This window comes from Hyla sarda, chromosome 1, assembly GCF_029499605.1.
Source record: "Hyla sarda isolate aHylSar1 chromosome 1, aHylSar1.hap1, whole genome shotgun sequence".
NCBI lineage: Eukaryota > Metazoa > Chordata > Amphibia > Anura > Hylidae > Hyla > Hyla sarda.
Genome location: NC_079189.1, coordinates 101584819 through 101608750, shown reverse-complemented (window position 1 = coordinate 101608750; position 23932 = coordinate 101584819). Strand labels below are relative to the sequence as shown.

The following is a 23932-nucleotide window of genomic DNA, read 5'->3' as shown; positions in this document are numbered from 1 at the left end:
GCTCTACTCCCCGTCCCCCGCAGCTCTACTCCCCGTCCTACGCAGCTCTACTCTCCGTCCCCTGTGAACGCTCAGGGAGCGATCCACATCGCTATGGGGATTCCTACGCCCGATGGCGCTGTCATCAGTGTGCGTCCCCGCGAGCGCCCCATGCCCGCAGCTGTACTCCCCGTCCCCCGCTGCTCTACTCCCCGTCCCGTTAACGCTCAGGGAGCGGGGAACAGAAAGTAGAGCATCGGGCGCAGGTAAAGTAGTACTGCGCATGCGCAGCACTACGCGAATAACTTAACCTGCGCCCGATGCTCTACTTTCTGTTCCCCGCTCCCTGAGCGTTAACGGGACGGGGAGTAGAGCAGCGGGGGACGGGGAGTAGAGCTGCGGGGGGCGGAGGACGGGGAGTAGAGCTGCGGGCATGGGGCACTCGCGGGGACGCACATTGATGACAGCGGCATCGGGATCCTGATAGCGCTGTGGATCAACAGTAAATGTATATGAGGCAGCCGTATGAGCTGCGTACATGTGTGAACTTCTGTCGGGCCACAGAGGCCATGAGACCTCCGTGCAGCTTCAGCTATCACAGGGTGAGGAGATCCTCTCCCTGTGATAGCCAAATTGACACTGCTGTGCGCATCGATGCGTGACGTTTAAATATGTCACGTGACAAGAGTGAGCCAATACGATGTGATGGAGGCGGACCATCTCATTCTATGGCAAATCTCATTCCACGGCAATGCACCGGACCAGCGCCGAGCGGAGGTGAGTACTGTACAGAACTAAAGGGGGGCGAGAGGGGGCTGGATGATGTCGAAGGCCGCAGTGGTCTTCAACCTGCGGACCTCCGGAGGTTTCAAAACTACAACTCCCAGCAAGCCCGGGCAGCCATCGGCTGTCCGGGCTTGCTGGGAGTTGTAGTTTTGAAACCTCTGGAGGTCCGCAGGTTGAAGACCACTGCGGGCGGATGATGACAAGAGGATGATGAAGGGGGGGGTGGGATGATGATGGGGGGGTGTGGGATGATGAAGGGGGGTGTGTGGGATGATGACAAGGGGATGATGAAGGGGGGGGGGGTGTGGGATGATTACAAGGGGATGATGAAGGGGGTGGGGATGATGACAAGGGGATGATGAAGGGGGGTGGGGATGATGAAGGGGGTGTGTGGGATGATGATGAAGGGGGGTGGGGATGATGACAAGGGGATGATGAAGGGGGGGTATGGGATGATGACAAGGGGATGATGACAGGTGATGATGATGAGGGTCTGGATGATGACAGGCGGTGATGATGATGAGGATGTTAATGATGGGGGTCTGGATGATGACAGGGGGGATGATGTATTTCCCACCCTAGGCTTATACTCGAGTCAATAACTTTTCCTGGGATTTTGGGTTGAAATTAGGGGTCTCGGCTTATACTCGGGTCGGCTTATACTCGAGTATATACGGTAGGTAGCTATGGCTATTATAGGGGGAAAGAACGAGAGTGTAAAAGCAAAAAATTGTCCGGGACAAGTGAATCATCATGAGGGACAAGTAGATTTTGCTCCTTTTTAGTCCCGTGGACAAGTAGTTTTTTATTAATTTTCCACACCCCTGCAGGGGAGACTCTTAAAAAAGAAGTTACAGGTCTGTGAGAGCCAGAAATCTTGCTTGTTTGTAGGTGACCAAATACTTATTTTCCACCATAATTAGCAAATAAATTCTTTAAAAATCAGACAATGTGATTTTATGGATATTTTTTCTCTTATGTCTCACATAGTTGAGGTATACGTATGATGGAAATTACAGGCCTCTCTCATCTTTTTAAATGGGAGAACTTGCACAACTAAATTCTTTTTTTCCCCACTGTATAACAGGGAATCACAGAATAGTGAGGGAGAGAATTGTCAAGAATGCATGGTTATGACAGTATTTACTAAACAGTGTGTCTCCAGCTGTTGCAAAATTACAACACTCAGCATGCCTGGACAGCAGTAAGTTTTGAAACAGCTGGAGATACACTCGGTTTGTATAGTTTCTTGTTCCACATACACAGTGCTTTGATTTGATTGGATGATAATAAACACAACATCAAGATGAACAATAAAGTGCAGTCTATGACAGTGTCTCCCAACCAGTGTGCCTCCAGCTGTTGCAAAACTACAACTACCAGCATGCCCAAACAGCCAAAGGCGGACAGCCTGTGCCTCCAGCTGTTGCTAAATTACAACTCCCAGCATGCCCAAACAGCCAAAGGCGGACAGCCTGTGCCTCCAGCTGTTGCTAAATTACAACTTCCAGCATGCTCGGACAGAGCATGCTGGGAGTTGTAATTTAGCAACAGCTGGAGGCACACTGGTTGGGAAACACTGCTTTACCACATGGCAGGACTGATATTTCTTCTAAATTGTGAAACACTAAGGAAAGTAACCAGAGGTCCCATTACGACGCCCATTGAGCTTGTAAATGTGACTCATGAAGCAACGAACAGATCGAGTCTATTCAGCTAGGGAAAATAAATATTGTAACAAAGAACCTATCAGCCACTGTAAAATCTGCTTAGATATTTTTTTTAGAATTGAGCCTATGGCCTTTTATCTGTCTTTCCATAGTTACATAATGGCCAGATAAAAAGTCACTATACAACAGACCTACCCAGTCTCTCGGAAGGTTTACCACAAGCGACTGCTGAACCAGCTAATGGAAATGCACTTTGGTACGGCGATCCTTTCATAGAAGAACTTGATTTTTGCAGAGTCGGAATGCTTAAAATAAGTCTTCTACTACATGAAAAGTGACATTCTGCTAATCTGCGCTAATGAGCAAAATAAGGTGAGAAGTCGCCCGTGTCTAGGTATTTATGGAAGAAAAAGACGGCACGGATGACTCGATTAGGAAGTGGTACTTAAAGGAAATTTATTTATTCATTTATTATTTTCAATTGCATCGTTTTCGCTGTATTAAATAAGTCATAATTAAAAGTGATTTTAATTAAAAATTGTTAACCGCTTCTCTCCTGCACCTTGCAGAGTTCATACAATACAAACTTCTCAATGGGGGGTATTTATCAATTTTGCCTGTTGACCGTTTCTTTTTACCCTTTTTTTTTTCACTTTGGTTTTCGTGGACATGCACCAAATTTATCATTTGGTGCAAGTTGTTAGTAATTTTGGCTCAAATGTTGAAATCAGCTGTTCACAGTGCCTTTTACACAGAACGTACCGCGACAGAGGACGCGTATTTTACCCTGTAGAGCAGCCATTTCGGAGTCCCTCCTGCAGTATATCAGCAAGCGACACGAGTTATTTTCTTTTGTGGGGTTTATAGTCACCATGTGAAATGGATTTTATTTTCAACTTGGGTAGTTTTTTTTTTTTTTTTGTTACTTTAGTGCAGTGGTCTTCAACCTGCGGACCTCCAGATGTTGCAAACATGTTTTGCAACATCTGGAGGCCTGCAGGTTGGAGACCACTGCTTTAGTGCTTACCTTTCCTGAACCTGTGTGGTCATGTCCAATGCTGGCTCAATGGAGGGTGAAGGTTCCTCAGAGACAACTATGTCACAGGATAGTATTGAGCAGCCCCGGAGGCGTCGCTGCTTTCACAAGAAAAACGTTTTAATGTATTTTGACGCCTTTACATTTTCTGACATTGGTAAGTGTTTTTTCCATGTGCAAAATTTCTTGGTGGGGATTTGTCCCAAAAAAGCGGGATTTGCGCCAAAATTGCGCCAAAGATCAATTGGCGCAAATGATGAATTACTGATTAAAGTTGAAATCACACACAGGACTGGGTGATTTTGAGAAAGTTGTAAAAATGACAGTGGAGAAGATGCACCAAACCTTGGTGCAAAAAGACACTGCGCCAAAGTATTGTGCCAAAGTTACGTGAAAAAAACACATAAATCCTTTGAAAATACCCCCCAATGTCTTTCTGTGCTCATTCCATCACAGGAGCTCTCAGACAGCTCAGCTGCTCTTTCTGTCCTCCTGAACACAAATCAAAGCTCAGCTCTCATTTACCGTACATTAATTTTATTTGGTTGTAAAGACTTCATCTTAGATTAGTATTAAAGAGAACAGAGAGAGGGACCAAGGATCTGTGCTTGTGTTGGTGATAAATGGTCGTATCCTGTATCCCCCACCATGCTGCTGGATTGTTTTTTTGGAACTGGCTTCTTCCTGTTTCCGTGGCCTCAGGATCCTTTGTTTCAAGGTGGGACTTACTTCCAACCCATGCATCGGATGCCCCACCTATTGCAGCACAGCACAACCTGCCACTCAAGCTATGGATCTGTGTGATGGTGAATGCATGCACATGTGTGGGGGTAATATCAGCGGGGGCCAGCTTCACAAACAACATCTGACTTGTGATATATTGTCTCGGGCCGCACAGCAAGCTGGGAAAGGTCACAGACAACACTCATTTTGCAGGCTGCAGAAAATAAACTTCCAAAGAAAAGAAAGACAAAGAAATTTGATACCAGCCACCAAACATAGGTTAACCCCTTAAGGACTCAGACCATTTTGGCCTTAAGGACTCAGACAATTTAATTTTTACGTTTCCATTTTTTCCTCCTCACCTTCTAAAAATCATAACTCTTTTATATTTTCATCCACAGACTAGTATGAGGGCTTGTTTTTTGCGCGACCAGTTGTCCTTTGTAATGACATCACTCATTATATCATAAAATGTATGGCGCAACCAAAAGAAACACTATTTTTGTGGGGAAATTAAAAAGAAAAACTCAATTTAGCAAATTTTGGAAAGTTTCGTTTTCACGCCGTACAATTTATGGTAAAAATGACGTATGTTCTTTATTCTGAGGGTCAATACGATTAAAATGATACCCATTATTTGATACTTTTCTATTATTGTTGTGCTTAAAAAAAATCACAAACTTTTAAACCAAATTAGTACGTTTATAATCCCTTTATTTTGATGACCTCTAACTTTTTTATTTTTCCGTATAAGCGGTGGTATGAGGGCTAATTTTTTGCGCTATGATCTGTACTTTTTTTTGATACCACATTTGCATATAAAAAACTTTTAATACATTTTTTATAATTTTTTTTTAAATAAAATGTATTAAAAAAGTAGCAATTTTGGACTTTATTTTTTTTTACGTTCACGCCGTTCACCGTATGGGATCATTAACATTTTATTTTAATAGTTCGGACATTTACGCACGCGGCGATACCAAATATGTCTATTAAATTTATGTTTTACGCTTTTTGGGGGTAAAATAGGAAAAACGGACGTTTTACTTTTTTATTGGGGATTTTTCACTTTTTTTTGAATTTTACTTTTACATTTTTTTTTTTTTTACTTGAATAGTCCCCATAGGGGACTATTTATAGCAATACCATGATTGCAAATACTGATCTGTTCTATGTATAGGACATAGAACAGATCAGTGTTTTCGGTCATCTTCTGCTCTGGTCTGCTCGATCTCAGCCCAGAGCAGAAGACGCCGGGAGCCGGAAGGAGGAAGGTTAGGGGACCTCCGTGCGGCGTTCTGAATGATCGGATCCCCGCAGCAGCGCTGCGGGCGATCATTCATTGAAATCGCGTACTGCCGCAGATGCCGGGATCTGTATTGATCTGTATTGATCTCGCGGGCGTCGGCCATTGCCGGCGGGTCCCTGGCTGCGATCAGCCACCAAAATGTCATCCAAAAATAGGAAAAAGTGAGGATTAAAGATAAATAAGTACATAACTAATATAGATAAAGCAAATCCTTACATAAAAGTAAGAAAGATCTGCTGGGAGCTGTAAATCACTGTCTATATCAGTGTTTCCTAACCAGGGTACCTCCAGATGTAGCAAAACTACAACTCCCAGCATGCCCGGACAGCCTTCGGCTGTCCGGGCATGCTGGGAGTTGTGGTTTTGCAACAGCTGGAGGCACCCTCTTTGGGAAACACTGGTCTATGTAGAGGACAGGAGCTTCTTCATGGTCCTGTACAGAACACGCTATGTCCTAAAAAAGAATGAAAATGGAGCCGCCCTCACCTGATGTCCAAAGGAGCAGCTAACCCTGGCACAGGTAAAGAGTACAGAACATGTAATACCTCCCTGTACTGTAGGGGGCGCTACCAGACATCAGTCAGTGCATGCACTTCAGTTATACAGGGGTTTTACCAGTGAAATATCCATTCTGATTGGTCGGTTCTTCCAGCCATTGACACATTTTGCAGATTCCATAGCATTGTATGTTGAGTCTGGTTTCAAGTTACAATGGTCCAGAAAAGACCATTGAATGTTGAAACTATTGTATGTTGAGGCCATTGTAAGTTGAGGGATCACTGTATATACAGTGCAAAATCTGCAAAGATGTTCATAGCTTTTCATGCAACTATGAAATCTCCTATCGCCATATGTCACCCTTCTAGTATTTACTATACAGTTCTATAAAAAAAGAACAATTTCCTCCAAAGACTTAGAAACATTTTCTGAGGTACGATCAATGGCACTTTATTATATAAATCGTATAACTTAGGCCCCTTTCATGCTTTGTGCCCCATGCTGGGGTTTACGTCACCAACCTGTTGAAAAGAGATGGCAACATATAGCCCGGATCGGCATATTGGCTTAATGGAACGATGCCTAATAGTGACTATGTTTGGTCCATTTCCTGAACGAATCATGGATCTGTGTGGACTTATCCTGTGGACCATACTGGTTGAAGCACCGTCAAAAGGTCCATTGTTGCTGCATGGTGAATCCTTCTTTCTTGGACTCGTAGACAAAGGGCCCACAGGAACAAGTTGCCTATATATCAGCCTCCCATTATGACAGGTTGCTGACGTTTGTCACAAAATGTGACATGAACAGGACAAAAAGGACACTTTGTACTTGTTTGTATATGCAGACCTTTAGGCTATATCTGTAGGCTTGTTTAAATAGTAGCGTACAATACTGAATAAGACCTAGAAATGAAGTAATGTATAAAATGACAAATATATAATATAAAAAAAAAAAAAAATCTTACCAAGAGAAACAGAAAAAGAGAACAAAAGAACTATAGAGGTTTATCTATACTATGAACAGTGTGTAATGTCTTATAAAACCCGGAATCATAGCACAGCTGTAAATATAATCCGACACTTTCAGGACAAATGTTGGATTAGTCACGTCAGTAAGGTTAGATGTATAATTATGTGCAAGTACTCATCTTCGCAAATTAGCTTCTGACTCCATATTACAAATCACAACTGCACAATGTCACCGAGAACCTATAATAGAGAACAATCAGCTACCGCCTGGCTAGATTTTACAGCTATTTCTGAGATCTCTATTTTTACTTTTCTCATGTTATAGTAACAATTAGTATTACATATACCAGTAAAGTAAGAAAATATATATATATATATATATATATATATATAAAATATATATATATATAAAATATATATATATATATATATATATATATATATATACTTAAACTTTCGCTCCTTTAATTTGTTTATTTAGAGCAGTGTTTCCATGCTGAGAGTTGCAGTTTTGCATAAACTAGAAGAACTCTGTTTGGGAAACACCTTTGGAGGGATTTTGCTACTATAAGATATCGTATCCATTGCATAGATTAGAAAAAATAACACTGTTTCCCATTTACATGCTTTTAGAAAATTATCCATGACACCACCTGGTGTTAACAGTGTATAACAATATGCATGTCCACCTATTGAGCTATGTGACACACACGCCATTTAACCTTCCTACTAGAGATGAGCGAACTTACAGTAAATTCGATTCGTCACGAACTTCTCGGCAGTTGATGACTTTTCCTGCATAAATTAGTTCAGCTTTCAGGTGCTCCCGTGGGCTAGAAAAGGTGGATACAGTTCTAGGAAAGAGTCTCCTAGGAATGTATCCACCTTTTCCAGCCCACCGGAGCACCTGAAAGCTGAACTCATTTATGCAGGATAAGTCATCAACTGCCGAGCCGAGAAGTTTGTGACTAATCAAATTAACTGTAAGTTCGCTCATCTCTACTTCCTACATCCAAGTCTCTGCAGATCAGCCGGTACAAATGGCTTTCTGCCTTGCTTGTCATTGAAGGCACAGAGTCTTGTAAGGAGGAATAGCTGAGAAGACTGCCCCTGAAGGAAATATAAGGAGAGACTATTGTGCCAGCTGCCATTCTGTCCAGAGACTGCCCCCAGAAGCACACATTAGCAGCACCAACAGGGACTTGTGGAAGTGAAAAAATGATCAACAAGGTATTTTTAAGCTGAAAACGCTGTAAATTGCCCTTTCCGGACTTCGGTATCTATATCATGAGATTTAAACATCTTCTATAATCCAAACTGTCAGAAGGTATTTTTAGTGGGGATCTTGGATCTAAGATTGCCACCAAAGGGGCCTGTGCAGTTTGGCCAGAACAATGCTCCATTGCCTACATTTGGTTCTTTTCTTCCTAAATGGAGCAGATGGGTCATTACAATCACATAAAAATGACACAAGAGTAATGCCCGTCAACTTCATTCAGGAAAATAATCGAACAAAGCTGACAGAAGCCAAAGGTCCATGACTCATGCAGCCGCCACTAATCTGTTTACACGCTCCTGGGCCAAGGGAAGTCTGCCAGAGACACGACTGCATACACTTCCGGTCCTCTTTGGGTGACATGTTACCGTGCTTAGACGTGCTTGGTCTCAAACTGAAATAAAGCAACAGGGAAGATGTAAAGGCCCTTCAGATGGGCAGACCCATTGCTGATTGAACAGTGCAATTGTTTATTAAGCATTTTAGAGGGCTCAATAATTGTATAGCTGGGGCCACACATGGCGTCCTTCAGGAACATGATTGTTTGCCGCACATCATCCTGAAGACGTGGAAATGTGCAGCCGTCCAATAATGATTTTTAGGGGTGCATAATCCCAGCGATCAGCTGACAAAAGAGCAATTGCTCATTCTTCAGTTGATCTCTGGGCTTTTACACAGGACAATAACTGGCCTGTCCAGACGATAAACACCCCAAGGCCTAAGTGTCTCTGTCATTTAACAAAATGACAAATTTTTACATGTTAGAGACACAATAACATTTTTGATTGGTGGGGTTCTCAGTTCCCACCAAGAGTTAGGACGAGAGGGGAGTAGCAAGAGGCTGTGCGCTTAACTCCCTGACTCACTTCACTGCGATCTCCGTCTAGTTGCTCTAATCGGGCTCTATAGAATTATAATAAAACCTGTGTATTGCAGTTGGATGGAGGTAACCACACGCTTCTTCCCGCTCTGTGTGATTAGGACTATTTATCTAATGTCAGTACAAATATCTAAGTATTGTTTTACACCCAAGCCTGTAAATAAAAGAGAGCATCCACACTACCCCTGAAGGAAACAAGGTTTCACCATCAGCATTAGGGTATTTTCACACGTCAGAATGTCCATGCGGAATTCCGTCCAAATATTATTTCACAGCAGCACTCATGACTCGTGACGTGACGTCATAGCCCTGCCCCCTCATGATGTCACATCCTGCCCCCTCAATGCAAGTCTATGGGAGGGGGTGTGACAGCCGCCACGCCCCCTCCCATAGACTTGCATCGGAACAGTTTGTTCTAAACGCTGAGCAGCGGAGTACCCCTTTAAAATGTGTGAAATGTCCATCCATGTTTTCACACCGTTTTGTTTTTCTCCTTCATCTAAGGGGATGTTCAGATGCAGTGGAAAGTTTAAGCTATGGATTGTGCCAAAAATCCAAACAGCTTGGGACCACATTTTAGATAGCAGCATTTTAGCAAGTGTGAGCAATACAAGTGATCTATAATTTGGGAATCATTTTTATGCTCCTGCAGAACCCCCTGAATGTATTGCAAAATGTTTCCCCTTGTTAACATCTGCTATTCAGTGAGTCTGTCACTCTTCTGCCTTATAGGGAAGAAAATCAGCTGCTGTTTAGAAAAATCTTTTGAACAATTTGGGAAACAAAAAGTGGAATATAAAGAATGTATAAAGGAGTTATAGAGATGTAACAAAACGCTGAAGGCAGATACATCTCCATTGACAGTACTTTTAAAACATCAATAAAGTATTTTTTTTTTGTATAAAAATGAAGGCTGGTCGTGGCAAACAAGAAATGTCTCAGAAAGTAACCTGTATGGAATATCTGCTTTATCTATATCTTCAGAAGTTTACAAAGCATCTCACATTGAACAACATAAATTGTCATCAATGAAGCCAGGGCTTTGGAAATAAAGCATGCTCATGGGCAGACAACAAGGAAACAGTAAGCTTTTCACAAACTGCGTGTTACAGTGAATACCAAAAACAATGCTATAATTAGCAGTAAGCATTGCTTACCTGGAGAAGAGATGGCATCAGGAGATATGGTAGGCAAAAGACAAGCTGACGGCAGCAGAAATGTTCTGCTGGGAAACCTTGGGTCCTGGCATTCATATGAATGTTAGGACTCATTTACATTACTATTTGCTGACATGTTCCACATATACGTCGGCATCCTGTCAAAATGTATACATGCAACAGACAAGCGCAGGCACAATTGTCACATAATCAGCTTGGGACTAATTCCGGTTTTCCAAACATACATGTGTTTGGGCTCGAGCCCTTAAAGGAGTATTGTGGCCGGGCTTTTTAAGCTCCTATTGTGCCCGGGCTGCAAAAAAAGTAACAAAAAACAAACATAAACTCACCTTTCCGCCATTCCACCATTGCGCCAATATTGGTCTTCAGGCCTCCGGTCTCCTTCCTATTTCCGTAGGACCAGATCGTCACACTGTGGTCAGCGTATCGCTGGCCGCAGTGATGTCTCGCCTTGGCCGGTGATAGGCTGAGCGCAGCGCCATATTAGGAGCCCAGACAGCAGGGAGAGGGCGGGGCCCAGGCTCCTTACATGACAGTGCACTGAGCCTATCACTGGCCGAGGCGGGACATCGCTGCGGCCAGCGATACGCTGACCACAGTGTGACAATCCAGTCACACGTAAGTAGGAAGGAGATCGGGACCGAAGGACCGATAGCGGCGCAATTTAGTGTAGCTCATGATATAGTTTCTGTACCTGTGTGTGATTGTGGTCTCGCAATTCTCATGTGATCTTCACGCTGATGTTCATTTTTAGCAGCATACAAAATGTGTGTTGTCTCGAGGCTGGAGCAGTACAGCAATTGGTGGGGTGGCTGATATGTGGGAGGAGAAAAATGGCCTCACACTTACAAACAAGGGATCCTGGGACTTGTAGCTAGAGGGAAGGAACTCAAACAGGTAATAGCCATTTCACAAAAAGAAAGCAGCAGCGTTATGGTGGATTCACAACACAGCCATTTAGCCCCAAGACAAAAAGGGATCCTTCCTAAGCATACCAGGTAAGCCTGACAGGTAAGTACTAAAGTCACCTCATGGTGAATAACCCTTTTAACATTTTACGGAGTACAAGTACACCCTTTCACAGCAACTGTATTGTCTAATGGCAGTGGCCTCTTTTTGAAGGGTAATGGGTCCTGCCACACTGCAATAACTTCTGAGGAATGCTTTGAGGAATAAGACATATTACAGCATTTCAAGTATTTATATGAAATGAGATGAACAGGTCATTATGAAAAGGTGACAAGAAGTCATCTGTATCTCCAGCAGGAAAAAATAAAAGTGAATACCGCCAGTGCTCACCACTGTGCATGCCTTAGCATATCTTTTAGGCTCTGCCAACATAAAATAATCAGCCTGCAACAATGCCCAGAAAACAGCCAGCATGAAACAGCAGAAAAACAAAGAACGCGCTACACCTGTGATATGTGCCTCTAGGGTACTAATTCCACATGCTGAGAAACTTTACTATAGACAACCGGCTGTACAGTACTGTACCATAAAAAAGAAATATTACTGAACACTAGTGACTGTAACAAAGTGTCTGGTCATGTTCCATTCATATTGTCTGATACATTCCATATAAATGAATACATGTATAGAGAAAGCCGCGACATTGTACCCTATAAACAAGGCTTTCTTGATTTTCTGCCTGGCACATAAACATTACAGCACTCCTAGAGCTTTCCGTCGCTTAATTCCAAATTAGCATTTTAAGGTTATACAATAAGGAAACATCCTTAAGTGCAGAATACTTCATATTAATGGAAGCCATTTACTAGGAGCTGAGTGGCCCTGGGATTAATGGATGACTACAGAATGTAATTTTTGCAGTGGAGGCTGCATCTCCTAACAGATCAGGGAGGCTCTTAAAGGTTGCGCTAATCTGGATCTATACAAGTTTAATATAGTTCATTCATTAAAGTGGAGTTTAGTATTTGCTTAAAGGGATACTCTGCCCCAAGACCTCTTATCCCCTATCCAAAGGACCCCTGCGATCTCTGTGCAGCAACCGTGATTCTTTTAGAACGCTGATTGCGGGCGTCGGGGGTCGTGACGTCATGGCCACGCCCCTCATGGCATCACACCACGCCCTCTCAATGCGAGTCATGGGGAGGGGACGTGGCAGCAGCCACGCCCCCTCCCATAGACTTGCATTGAGGGGGCATGGTGTGATGCCACGAGGGGTGTAGCTGTGACGTCCCAACCCCGACGCCCGCTCCAAGAGTTCGGAACAAAAGGGAGTACCCCTTTAAATTACCAATAGGTTTCTGGTTACAATGGAAGACATTGCCCTGCATATCCCGTCTCTGATGGACCCCTATAGGGTTTTCCAGCCCCTATGAAAATGTTGTCATGGGGTCAGGTAGTGACTGGAAAATAAAATAAAACCATACTCACCCCTCTCCTGGTTCTTTTTCCAAGGGTCTGCCAGGAACAATCCTTGCTTGAGGCTGCGTTTCCAAAAATGCCAAATTCCCCACATGGCATTTTTTTGGGGCAAAACATGAAAAGGCCAGATGTTAGCTAGGACTCAATAGGAAAATACCCACTTAGCGTTTTTTCTTTTGATGTCTTTTTACTCTTGACACTTTTTTGCTCCGTGACAATTTTTTAAAATAGCAGCATGCTGAGACTGGCCTTTTTTGTTTTAGAGAATCTTGCTGTTTTTTTCTCCCATGCACTTCTATGGGAAGAAAAAACGCTAAGAAAAACTGTGGGTTTAATATCGATTTTTGTGGAGTCTTTTCTGTTCCATACTTTTGGCTAACATACCAAATTGTACGTTAGTAAAAGTAAAGGGCAAATAAAAAATGTATGAGACTGCAACACTGCGAGAATAGGCTGGGTCCACATCACAATAAGGTAATCCGATTCACAGACGTTGAAAAAATCTGGGGGCTCTCGGGGAACAATTTATTGGTGCTTTAACTGACATGGGCTACATTCATTTCATGACCCAAATGTAGTCAGCCATTGAGAGTGTATACCACTTTGGGGCCCAGACTGAAAAACGCAGCAGATGCCATCTGACACATGCCCTGGGTCCCGTTTATGCTGTCCCACTCATCTAGCGGGTTGCGCGAACGGGACCCAGGGGACAGCAGTTAGCCGTCAAACCCGTCTCAAGTATACATGTATAGAAAGGGAACAGAAAAAAAGGCGCTTTCTAAGGCCCACATTTATCATTGTAGTGTAAGTGAAGCATTTTTTGACACCTTTTTTTGTGTGCTGGTAATGTGCAGGAGAACCAACTTTATTAAATGGTCACAGAGCATTTGATAAATTTTGTGCAGGTCACATTTTCTAAAATTTCTCTCTTCACATACACCAAAAAGATAAGCTAAGTCTGGGCCGGTGTAGTTTTAGAGACTTTTCAGTGGCTTTGCGCCTTTTTTGCTCCTTTTCACAAAAAGGCGCAGTTGATAAATCCCGTCCATATCATGTGTATTACCAAAATCAGTGGATTGCAACTCAAAATCAGCAGAAATGTCTAAACAAAAAGGCACATAAAAAGCACAAATAAACCCTGCTTGCTCCTTTTTTGCCCATTTTCTAAACACAAAAAACTGTCTAAAGACAATGATAAATGTGGGCCTAAGTGCAGACGTTTCCCATATAATAGTCAAATGCTGTAGATGGTGAGATTTTCCACTCATCTTTCAGTGTTGTGCTGCAGGCACTGTAATGCACATGTATAAGTGAGGATACTCAGAAGGAATCCTTGTAGTAGCCTTGCGTCCTGGTCCCGGTCATCAAAAGATGGCGGTCTGGCAGATCAAGCACCCCTCGCTGGTGAGGATCTCAGTCTCGTGCTGAAGGTCTGACCTGACGAAGCAAGGGGTTCCTTGGGAAACGCGTTGTCTTTGTACACATTTTAATCAATAAACCTGCTTGGTTTTACCTCCGCTGCCCTCCGTGAATTTGTGGCAGCCTCCCTGCAGCGCCAGACTGCGATCCTCACCAGCGAGGGGTGCTTACCTCTCCAAACCTTGATAAACCCGTCTCAAGTGCATTTAACTATTTATTTGCATACTGCAAGATTTTGCTATATCTCAGGCACGGCTGAACGGATTGGGGGTAAGGAAAACGTAATTTTACTCAGGATCACCCACAATAACCACCTGCATATTTAGGTAAGTGATGTTTATCCATCTGTTAGTTTCCCTTTAAAATAAATAGGCCCCACGCCTGTCTGCGCACAGATACATCAGCACCCCATTTTGAGACTTTTCCGATATATTAGTGCATCAGATACCCAAATCGTGATGTGAGCGCCCCCTCACATATCAAAACTGTATAACTGTTACAACTGTCTGTTGCCCTTGGCCACTAACCCGCCATGAAGAAATTATAAATGAGCACTATGGGCAACAATGGGGCAGATTTACTGACCTATCTAAGGCAAAAACCAGATTATTTACCCATAGTAACCAACCTCCGACAGACATTTTTTACAAACAAAGCCCAATGTGTCTGATGTCTGTTACCATGGAGAAGCTGTGTCTGCATAGGAGCTGAACGAAAATAAAACAGGATATTTTAATGAATAACTCATCCAAAGTCATTTTGTTATTTCAAACTTCTGAGGATAATAAAATATGGTTACAATGGACAGCAGCTCCGTTTTATCCCTTGCACTAGTTTTGGTACACGTCCCTATGTGACCAGGGTTAGTGGATGGGAAATGTTTGTGTACATGCTGCACAACTACAAGGCTGCACTATGGATATTTACACACAGGCTTCCATGTTCACAGTGGAATATCCGCAATTTCGTACAAATTCCGTTCCACAAACCTTACTGAATGGAACTGCGGCCAAACTCTGTGTTCAATAAATACAGAATTCTGCCAAAGGTCAAGCCCCATTGAGTCCAATGGGATTCTGCATGCAATCCCACAAACATTTAAAGACAGGTCTTTGAGTTTTGTGAAATGCTAAATTTCTGCAACGAACATTCTGATGTATAAATGGAACAGCGGAATCCCATTACACATAATGGGCTTTACATTTCGACGTACACAATAGCACAGTTGAAGTTGTAAGTTTTTGCAAACAGTAAAATAAAAGTGACATAATGGAAATGGTGACAAAGACGCAGTGCGAAGCCATCCTAAAGCTGTAATATTTCTGCCATTGTTCTAAAATATTTACTACTCAGAACCAAACTATTGATATTTGGCCACGTTACATTAGTAAACGATACCTAGGACACAACAACAAACCTACACCAGCTACAAGTAAGTACATTAAGAGGAGCCCCATATACTTCTATGTAGGACAAGCGGGTACAGGGGGCACAGCAGCTGGCACTGCCCTCCTGCATAACTAGCTAACTTAAATCCATGGTGAAGTGAACAGATGAGCAGCAAAGAAATAAGATGATTTCATATCTATTACACTTATCACAACTATGTATGACCCATCTACAGCAAGTATAATGTGTATTTCCCCAATGATGCAGCATTCACATTGACCAGGAGGCTATGGGGCTCACACCGGCATCGTATGGAATAAAAATATATCATTTGGTCCCTACTGGTTTGTAAGGATATTTACTGCATACTGCAAATCCGTATGTATTTTACTATAAGATCTGTAGCTTACACAGGTTTATGCTGTGGGTATATAAGAAGACGGATGAGCCCCACTGCCATTCAATCAGGGCTGGTGCAAGGATTTTGGCCACCCTAGGCAAAAGCTAATTTTTGACACCTCCCATTGACATGCCTCACCCTACTACTGGGGTGACACACTGTAACAAACCTCCTCCTCATGTAATCTCCTTACTACTGGGGTGACACACTGTAACAAACCTTCTCCTCATGTAATCTCCTTACTACTGGGGTGACACACTGTAACAAACCTCCTCCTCATGTAATCTCCTTACTACTGGGGTGACACACTGTAACAAACCTCCTCCTTATGTAATCTCCTTACTACTGGGGTGACACACTGTAACAAACCTCCTCCTCATGTAATCTCCTTACTACTGGGGTGACACACTGTAACAAACCTCCTCCTCATGTAATCTCCTTACTACTGGGGTGACACACTGTAACAAACCTCCTCCTTATGTAATCTCCTTACTACTGGGGTGACACACTGTAACAAACCTCCTCCTCATGTAATCTCCTTACTACTGGGGTGACACACTGTAACAAACCTCCTCCTCATGTAATCTCCTTACTACTGGGGTGACACACTGTAACAAACCTCCTCCTTATGTAATCTCCTTACTACTGGGGTGACACACTGTAACAAACCTCCTCCTCATGTAATCTCCTTACTACTGGGGTGACACACTGTAACAAACCTACCACATGTAATCTCCTTACTACTGGGGTGACACACTGTAACAAACCCCTTCCACATGTAATCTCCTTACTACTGGGGTGACACACTGTAACAAACCTCCTCCACATGTAATCACCTTACTACTGCGGTGACACGCTGTAACAAACCCCCTCCTCATGTAATCTACTTACTACTGGGGTGACACACTGTAACAAACCTCCTCCTCATGTAATCTTCTTACTACTGGGGTGACACACTGTAACAAACCTCCTCCTCATGTAATCTCCTTACTACTGAGGTGACACACTGTAACAAGCCCCCTCCTCATGTAATATCCTTTCTACTGAGGTGACACACTGTAACAAACCTCCTCCTCATGTAATCACCTTACTACTGCGGTGACACACTGTAACAAACCCCCTCCTCATGTAATCTCCTTACTACTGGGGTGACGCACTGTAACAAACATCCTCCTCATGTAATCTCCTTACTACTGGGGTGACACACTGTAACAAACCTCCTCCTCATGTAATCACCTTACTACTGAGGTGACACATTGTAACAAGCCCCCTCCTCATGTAATATCCTTACTACTGGGGTGGCACACTGTAACAAACCTCCTCCTCATCTAATCACCTTACTACTGATGTAACACACTGTAACAAACCTCCTCCTCATATAATCTCCTTACTACTGAGGTGACACACTGTAACAAACCCCCTCCTCATGTAATCTCCTTACTACTGGGGTGACACACTGTAACAAGCCTCCTCCTCATGTAATCTCCTTACTACTGAGGTGACACACTGTAACAAACCGCCTCCTCATGTAATCTCCTTACTACTGGGGTGACACACTGTAACAAACCTCGTCCTCATCTAATCACCTTACTACTGGGGTGACACACTGTAACAAAGCACCTCCACATGTAATCTCCTTACTTCTGGAGTGACACACTGTAACAAACTCCCTCCTCATGTAATCTCCTTACTCCTGCGGTGACACACTGTCACAAACCTCCTCCTCATGTAATCACCTTCCTACTGGGGTGACACACTGTAGCAAACCTCCTCCTCACGCAATCTCCTTACTACTGGGGTGACACACTGTAACACACCTCCTCCTCATGTAATCTCCTTACTTCTGGGGTGACACACTGTCACAAACCTCCTCCTCATGTAATCTCCTTACTTCTGGGGTGACACACTGTCACAAACCCCCTCCTCATCTAATCACCTTACTACTGGGGTGACACACTGTAACAAACCCCCTCCTCATGTAATCTCCTTACTTCTGGAGTGACACACTGTCACAAACCCCCTCCTCATCTAATCACCTTACTACTGGGGTGGCAGTTTTGCTGCTATCAGGACCTGGAGAAATAGCTTCCTTGCGGAGGGCAGAACGGTGCCCCCATTAAAAGGGTGCTCTAGGCGGCTGCCTAATTTGCCTATAGGTGGAGCCGGCTCTGCATTCAATCCTATATTTCTTGGGGAGGGTTGCAGTAACCCCATTTACATGTATAGCATGCAGATTGCTGTCAAATTTGGCGCAGATTTCTGACATTTGTGAAGGGCCCCTAAGTTGTGGCCCAATATTAAGTATATGGCCTGGGTCTGAGCACTCTCCCAGGCTACTCTGTCCTGGCTACTATTTCGGGAGGGCAGCACAGGGGCATATATTATATTGGCTAGCTACCAATGTACCATGAGCGCTTACTGTGACTGGTAGTGATATGAGGGCAATGCACAAAAAAGAAACGTATTCTGACTATTTTGCTATCCTAGCCTGTAGAACCTTTCCAAATAATACTACAGCAGGAGTATAGTATTGTATTCTGATCCTACATCACTGAAAGATAGCACAGGGTTTCCCAACTAGGGTGCCTCCAGCTGTTGCAAAACTACAACACCCAGCACGCCCGGACAGCCTTTGGCTGTCCGGGCATGCTGGGTGTTGTAGTTTTGCAACAGCTGGAGGCACCCTGGTTGGGAAACACTAAGATAGCATGATGTACAGCCGCAATAACATGTCTATGGTTGTACGGGGGGGGGGGGGGGGGGGGGTGTAGTTTTGGCCTTAGTGTGGGATACAAATGAATGGAGTCGTCGCCTAATTCAAGCGCAACATAATGCAGAGGCGCAGTAATTCTATGTGACGTAAACGTCCCGAAAAGTCGAAAACTTTTTTTTGCAGGTAAAATAAAAATTCTCGAGGCTGAAAATACAGTGCATGCTCGTGGTCTTTGGGTATACATACACTCGGTGGATCTGATGCGAAATCTTTCCCATTCATCGGATGCGGATTACCTGCACCTGTTACCGCCATCGCCGCCGATTCTGCAACAAATCTACATAAAAGGTGCAGCGAATTTGATCAAGAGCCACTTGGGACATAGGAATAGTCATTTCCATGTGGCCACTATTTTAATAGATAAAAGTGGAGAAATAAGGCTAGAATCCAGTAAGTGGTGGTCGACAGGGATGGGCGGTATGGGATTTATTTATTTTATTTTTTTAAAGTGGCATAACCATTTTTAGGAGTCAATCGCCTACAATATCACAATCCATGGACTTCTCTGGACTATGATAATGCAGCAACATCATCACTTGTCACCAAAATTGTCACAAGGAAAACTTCCAGCAGTTGGCACCAGTTGCCACTCTATGGCACAGAAGCTGCCATCTTGGTGCCCCCCTCCTCCCCCCCTTTGACTACAACTAAGTGCTGACTTTTAGCTCTGAGCCCCCAGGGACATGCGCCATGTATAGCAGCAGGGCACAGGGTGAGGTGCCAGGGGGCGGGTGGGCTCACCTATACACAGCTGGATGACATAGGCGTAGTAGGACCAGCACACGATGATGGAGATGAAGAGCACCGGGATCCAGTACAGGCACCTCCTGCACCTTCTCTTCACGCTGCTAGGGCCCGACGGCGCCATTATCCATCCGGGGCCTCTTCATGGGCAGGGGGAGGTCAGCTGTGGTGCCCGCTGTCTGGTGCCCACAGTCCGGGCAATGCAGCGCAGCGTATGAATGTGTTTGTGTCTGAGCGCAGGCCACGCCCCTCGCCCCGCCCTCTCCCGTACACCAAGCTGCAGCAGCCTCTGCGCCTCACAACTCTCTGCCTGGCAGTGCCCACCTCACCCCGCCATGTCTATACGGAGCTGTACCTACCTGTCATTGGAGTGGGGGGACACAGGGTCTCATATGCTTTATACTGCACCCCATAATAACGTGTAGGACCATGCATTGCAGAGAAAATATGTCTCCTAAAACAGTGGTCTCCAAATTGTTCCCCTCCAGCTGTTGCATAACTACAACTACCAGCATGCCCGGACAGCCTTCGGCTGTCCGGGCATGCTGGGAGTTGTAGTTTTGCAACAGCTGGAGGTTCACATTTTGGAGACCACTGTACTAAAAGAGCCCTCAGTGCAGATGTGACCTCAGGCCTGCCTCAGGCTAAGTTTTCACTTGCTTTTTTTTGTCCTGCGTTTTTGCAATTTCCTGCATTTTGCGCTTTTTTTCTGGCTTTTTCTCATTTATGAGGAAATTGCATTTTTTGCACCTTGGCAGTTTTCACAGAGAAAACAACGCCAAAAAAAAAAAGCAAATGCAAAACGAACATGGCGTTTTTTCACTCCCATAGACTTCTATGGGAGAAAAAACACCACGATTTTGACAAAAAAAATCGCCAGTGGCTCAACATGCTGCGATTACCAATGATCTGGAAAATGCCAAAAAAGAGTGAAAAAACTCCAAAAGGATTTTAAAAAAAAACGCCAAGTGGAATAAGAAATTTGTGATTTCTCATTGATTTACAGCTAACATCTGGCCGCAGCGTTTTTTGGCTGAAAAAACGCCATGCGGCAGAACCGGCGTTTTTCTTGGCAATTTAAAAAAATAAAATAAATAATAGAAGTAGAAACTTAGCCTAAGATTTTGACAAAAAAAGCGCCACAGGCTCAACATGCTACAAAATTGCCAAGGAGCTGAAAAATGCCAAAAAAGAGTGAAAAAATTCCAAAAGGATAAAAAAATAAATAAATGAAATACGCCAAGTGGAAAAATTATTTTGCGATTTCCCATTGATTTACAGCTTTTTGATCAAAAAAACGCCATGTGACAAAAAAATAAAATAAAAAAAAAAACAAGTCGAAACGTAGCCTCAGCTTTGTGCAAAAAAAACGCTACAAATGGGGCACTGCGCTTTTTTGGGTGAAAAAATGTAGTGGCCACATGTTATCTGAAAGTCCGAAAGGATTTATGAAATGCCAAACCCACTTGCCGTTTTTCTCTTTGGCGTTTTTTCGGCAGTTCTGGGCTCAGTCGCAGTTTCCAAAATAGCAGCATGTTGAGGCTATGGTGTTTTTCTCCCATGGAAGTCTATGGGAGCAAAAAAATGCTATGTGTTTTTAGCAATAGCATTTTTTCTGGTGTTTTCCCCCATTTCTTTAATAAAAATCCTTGAGTCACATGATGAAAGAATCACATGGCTTGTCATAATAAAAATACAGGGGGAAAAACGCCAAAGAAAAAAATGCCATGACTAAAACCCACTATTTTTGAAAAAAACGCCACAAAAACTGCATTGTAGGAGCGCAAAATGACAGGACAGTTTTTTGTAGCCTTTATTTTAGGTTAAAATAAAAATGACAGAAAAGGGTTTGTTCACACGATGAAATGTCAGCGCGGTATTCCACTGGAATATTTTACACAGACATTCTGCGGCTGCAGAGCCCCATTGATTTTAATGTACAATACACATAGTATACAAAAAAAGAGGATTACAGCAGCACACACTGGTCAAAAAATTGAGGCTCTTAGCGCACTTTTTGATCAAAACATGTCCCCTATCTATCACGGGGAGGTGGCCTCATTTAGGATGGGACCCTAGCACAAATTCTGAGCCTAAAACATGACTGGGCGGTCAACATACAGGATTATAGGGGGAGATTTATCAAAACCTGTCCAGAGGGAAAGTTGCTGACATGCTCATAGCAACCAATCAGATCACTTCTTTCATTTATGAAAAGGCCTCTGAAAAATGAAAGAAGCAATCTGATTGGTTGCTATGGGCAACTCAACTTTTCCTGATTGGTTGCTATGGGCAACCCAACTTTTCCTCTGGACACATTTTGATAAATCACCCCCCATAGTCTATTCAGGAAGGATTGGACAAAACGGAAAGGGGAGGAATTTGTCTTTATGTGAAATCGAGTCTGAAGGCCGCACTGGGGGAGGATATTTGTTAGGGAAATGATAATGTGGAGTCATTATGGGTAGAAATATACGGAGATAAAAATGAAAAAAATTCTCATATGGGTTTGCTATAAACCACCAAACATAATGGAAGAGGCAGAAGATCAATTACTGAGGTAAATAAACAAGGCAGCAAATCAGAATGATGTGATAATAATGGGGGACTTTAACTATAACCTGATATAAACTGGGAGACTGAGTCCTGTCAATCTCATAAAGGAAACAGGTTTCTGACTATAGCTAAAGACAATTATCTGTCCCAAATGGTGCAGGGCCCGACCAGAGGGGGTGCCCTACTAGACTTAACTCCTTAACGACGCAGGACGTATATTTACGTCCTGTGCCGACTCCTGCTATATGAAGCATCATATCGTGTCGGTCCCGGCACTCATCATCGGCCGGGACCCGCGGCTAATACCACAGAAAGCTGACCGCCGCTTCCAAAGTGAAAGTGAAAGAGACCTGGCTGCTCAGTTGGGCTGTTCGGGACCGCCGCGGTGAAATCGCGGCGTCCCGAACAGCTTACAGGACACCGGGAGGGCCCCTACCTGCCTCCTCGGTGTCCGATCGACGAATGACTGCTCCGTGCCTGAGATCCAGGCAGGAGCAGTCAAGCGCCAATAACACTGATCACAGGCGTGTTAATAAACGCCAGTGATCAGGATGAGAGATCAGTGTGTGCAGTGTTATAACACTGCAAAAAAAGTAAAAAAAAGTGTTAATAAAGGTCATTTAACCCCTTCCCTGATAAAAGTTTGAATCACCCCCCCCCCCTTTTCCCATAAAAAAAATAAAACAGTGTAAAAAAAAATAAACAAACATATGGGGTATCACCGCGTGCGTAAATGTCCGAACTATGAAAAAAATATATCATTAATTAAACCGCACGGTCAATGGCGTACGTGCAAAAAAATTCTAAAGTCAAAAAAAGCTTATTTTTGGTAACTTTTTATACCATTAAAAAATGAATAAAAAGTGATCAAAAAGTCAGATCAAAACAAAAATCATACCGATAAAAACTTCAGATCACGGCGCAAAAAATGAGTCCTCATACTGCCCTGTACGTGTAAAAATAAAAAGTTATAGGGGTCAGAAGATGACATTTTTAAACCTATACATTTTTCTGCATGTAGTTATGATTTGTTCCAGAAGTACGACAAAATCAAACCTATATAAGTAGGGTATCATTTTAACCGTATGGATGTACAGAATAATGATAAGGTGTAATTTTTACCGAAATATGCACTGCATAGAAACAGAAGCCCCCAAAAGTTACAAAATGGCGTTTTTTCTTCGATTTTGTCGCACAATGATTTTTTTTTCCGTTTCGCCGTGAATTTTTGGGTAAAATGACTAATGTCACTGCAAAGTAGAATTGGTGGCGCAAACAATAAGTCATAATATGGATTTTAGGTGGAAAATTGAAATGGTTATGATTTTTAAAAGGTAAGGAGGAAAAAACGAAAGTGCAAAAACGGAAAAACCCTTAGTCCTTAAGGGGTTAATATTAACCAACAGACCAGACAGAGTAACTAATGTGCAAGTAGAAGGACACCTAGGAAATAGTGATCATAATATAATACATTATAAATTGTTCTTCAATAAGGGAATCTCTCGAGGGGCCACAAAAACAATGAACTTTATTAAGGCAAAGTTTGATCAGCTCAGAGAAGCCCTTAACAATATAAAATGGGATAATGTCCTCAAAAACAAGAATACTGACACTAAATGGGAGACTTTTAAAAATATCTTAAATTCTCACTGTACTCAATGTATATACCTTATGGGAATAAAAGGGTCAGAAATAAAAGAAAACCAATATGGATGAATAAAAATGTTAAGGGGGCAATAAATGACAAATATAAAGCATTTAACCCCTTAACGACGCAGGACGTATATTTACGTCCTGCGCCGGCTCCCGCGATATGAAGCGGGATCGCGCCGCGATCCCGCATCATATCGCGTGGGTCCCGGAGCTAATCAACGGCCGGGACCCGCGGCTAATACCACACATCGCTGATCGCGGCGATGTGCGGTATTAACCCTTTAGAAGCGGCGGTCAAAGCTGA

The 23932-nt window shown here is 43.2% G+C and overlaps 1 protein-coding gene across 2 annotated transcripts in view; it reads right to left on the bottom strand.

The window, feature by feature from the left end:
• Positions 1 to 19671, bottom strand: part of ZDHHC2 (zinc finger DHHC-type palmitoyltransferase 2) — a 128747-nt gene extending 109076 nt beyond the window's left edge. The window contains exon 1 of one of the 2 annotated variants that reach the window (XM_056558804.1): positions 19417 to 19671. In XM_056558804.1, the coding sequence (XP_056414779.1) occupies positions 19417 to 19543 (127 nt within the window). In that variant the 5' untranslated portion in view covers positions 19544 to 19671. The remainder of the gene's footprint in view (positions 1 to 19416) is intronic. The other variant, XM_056558796.1, reaches the window with a different exon arrangement.
• Between the last annotated feature and the right edge of the window lie 4261 nt (positions 19672 to 23932).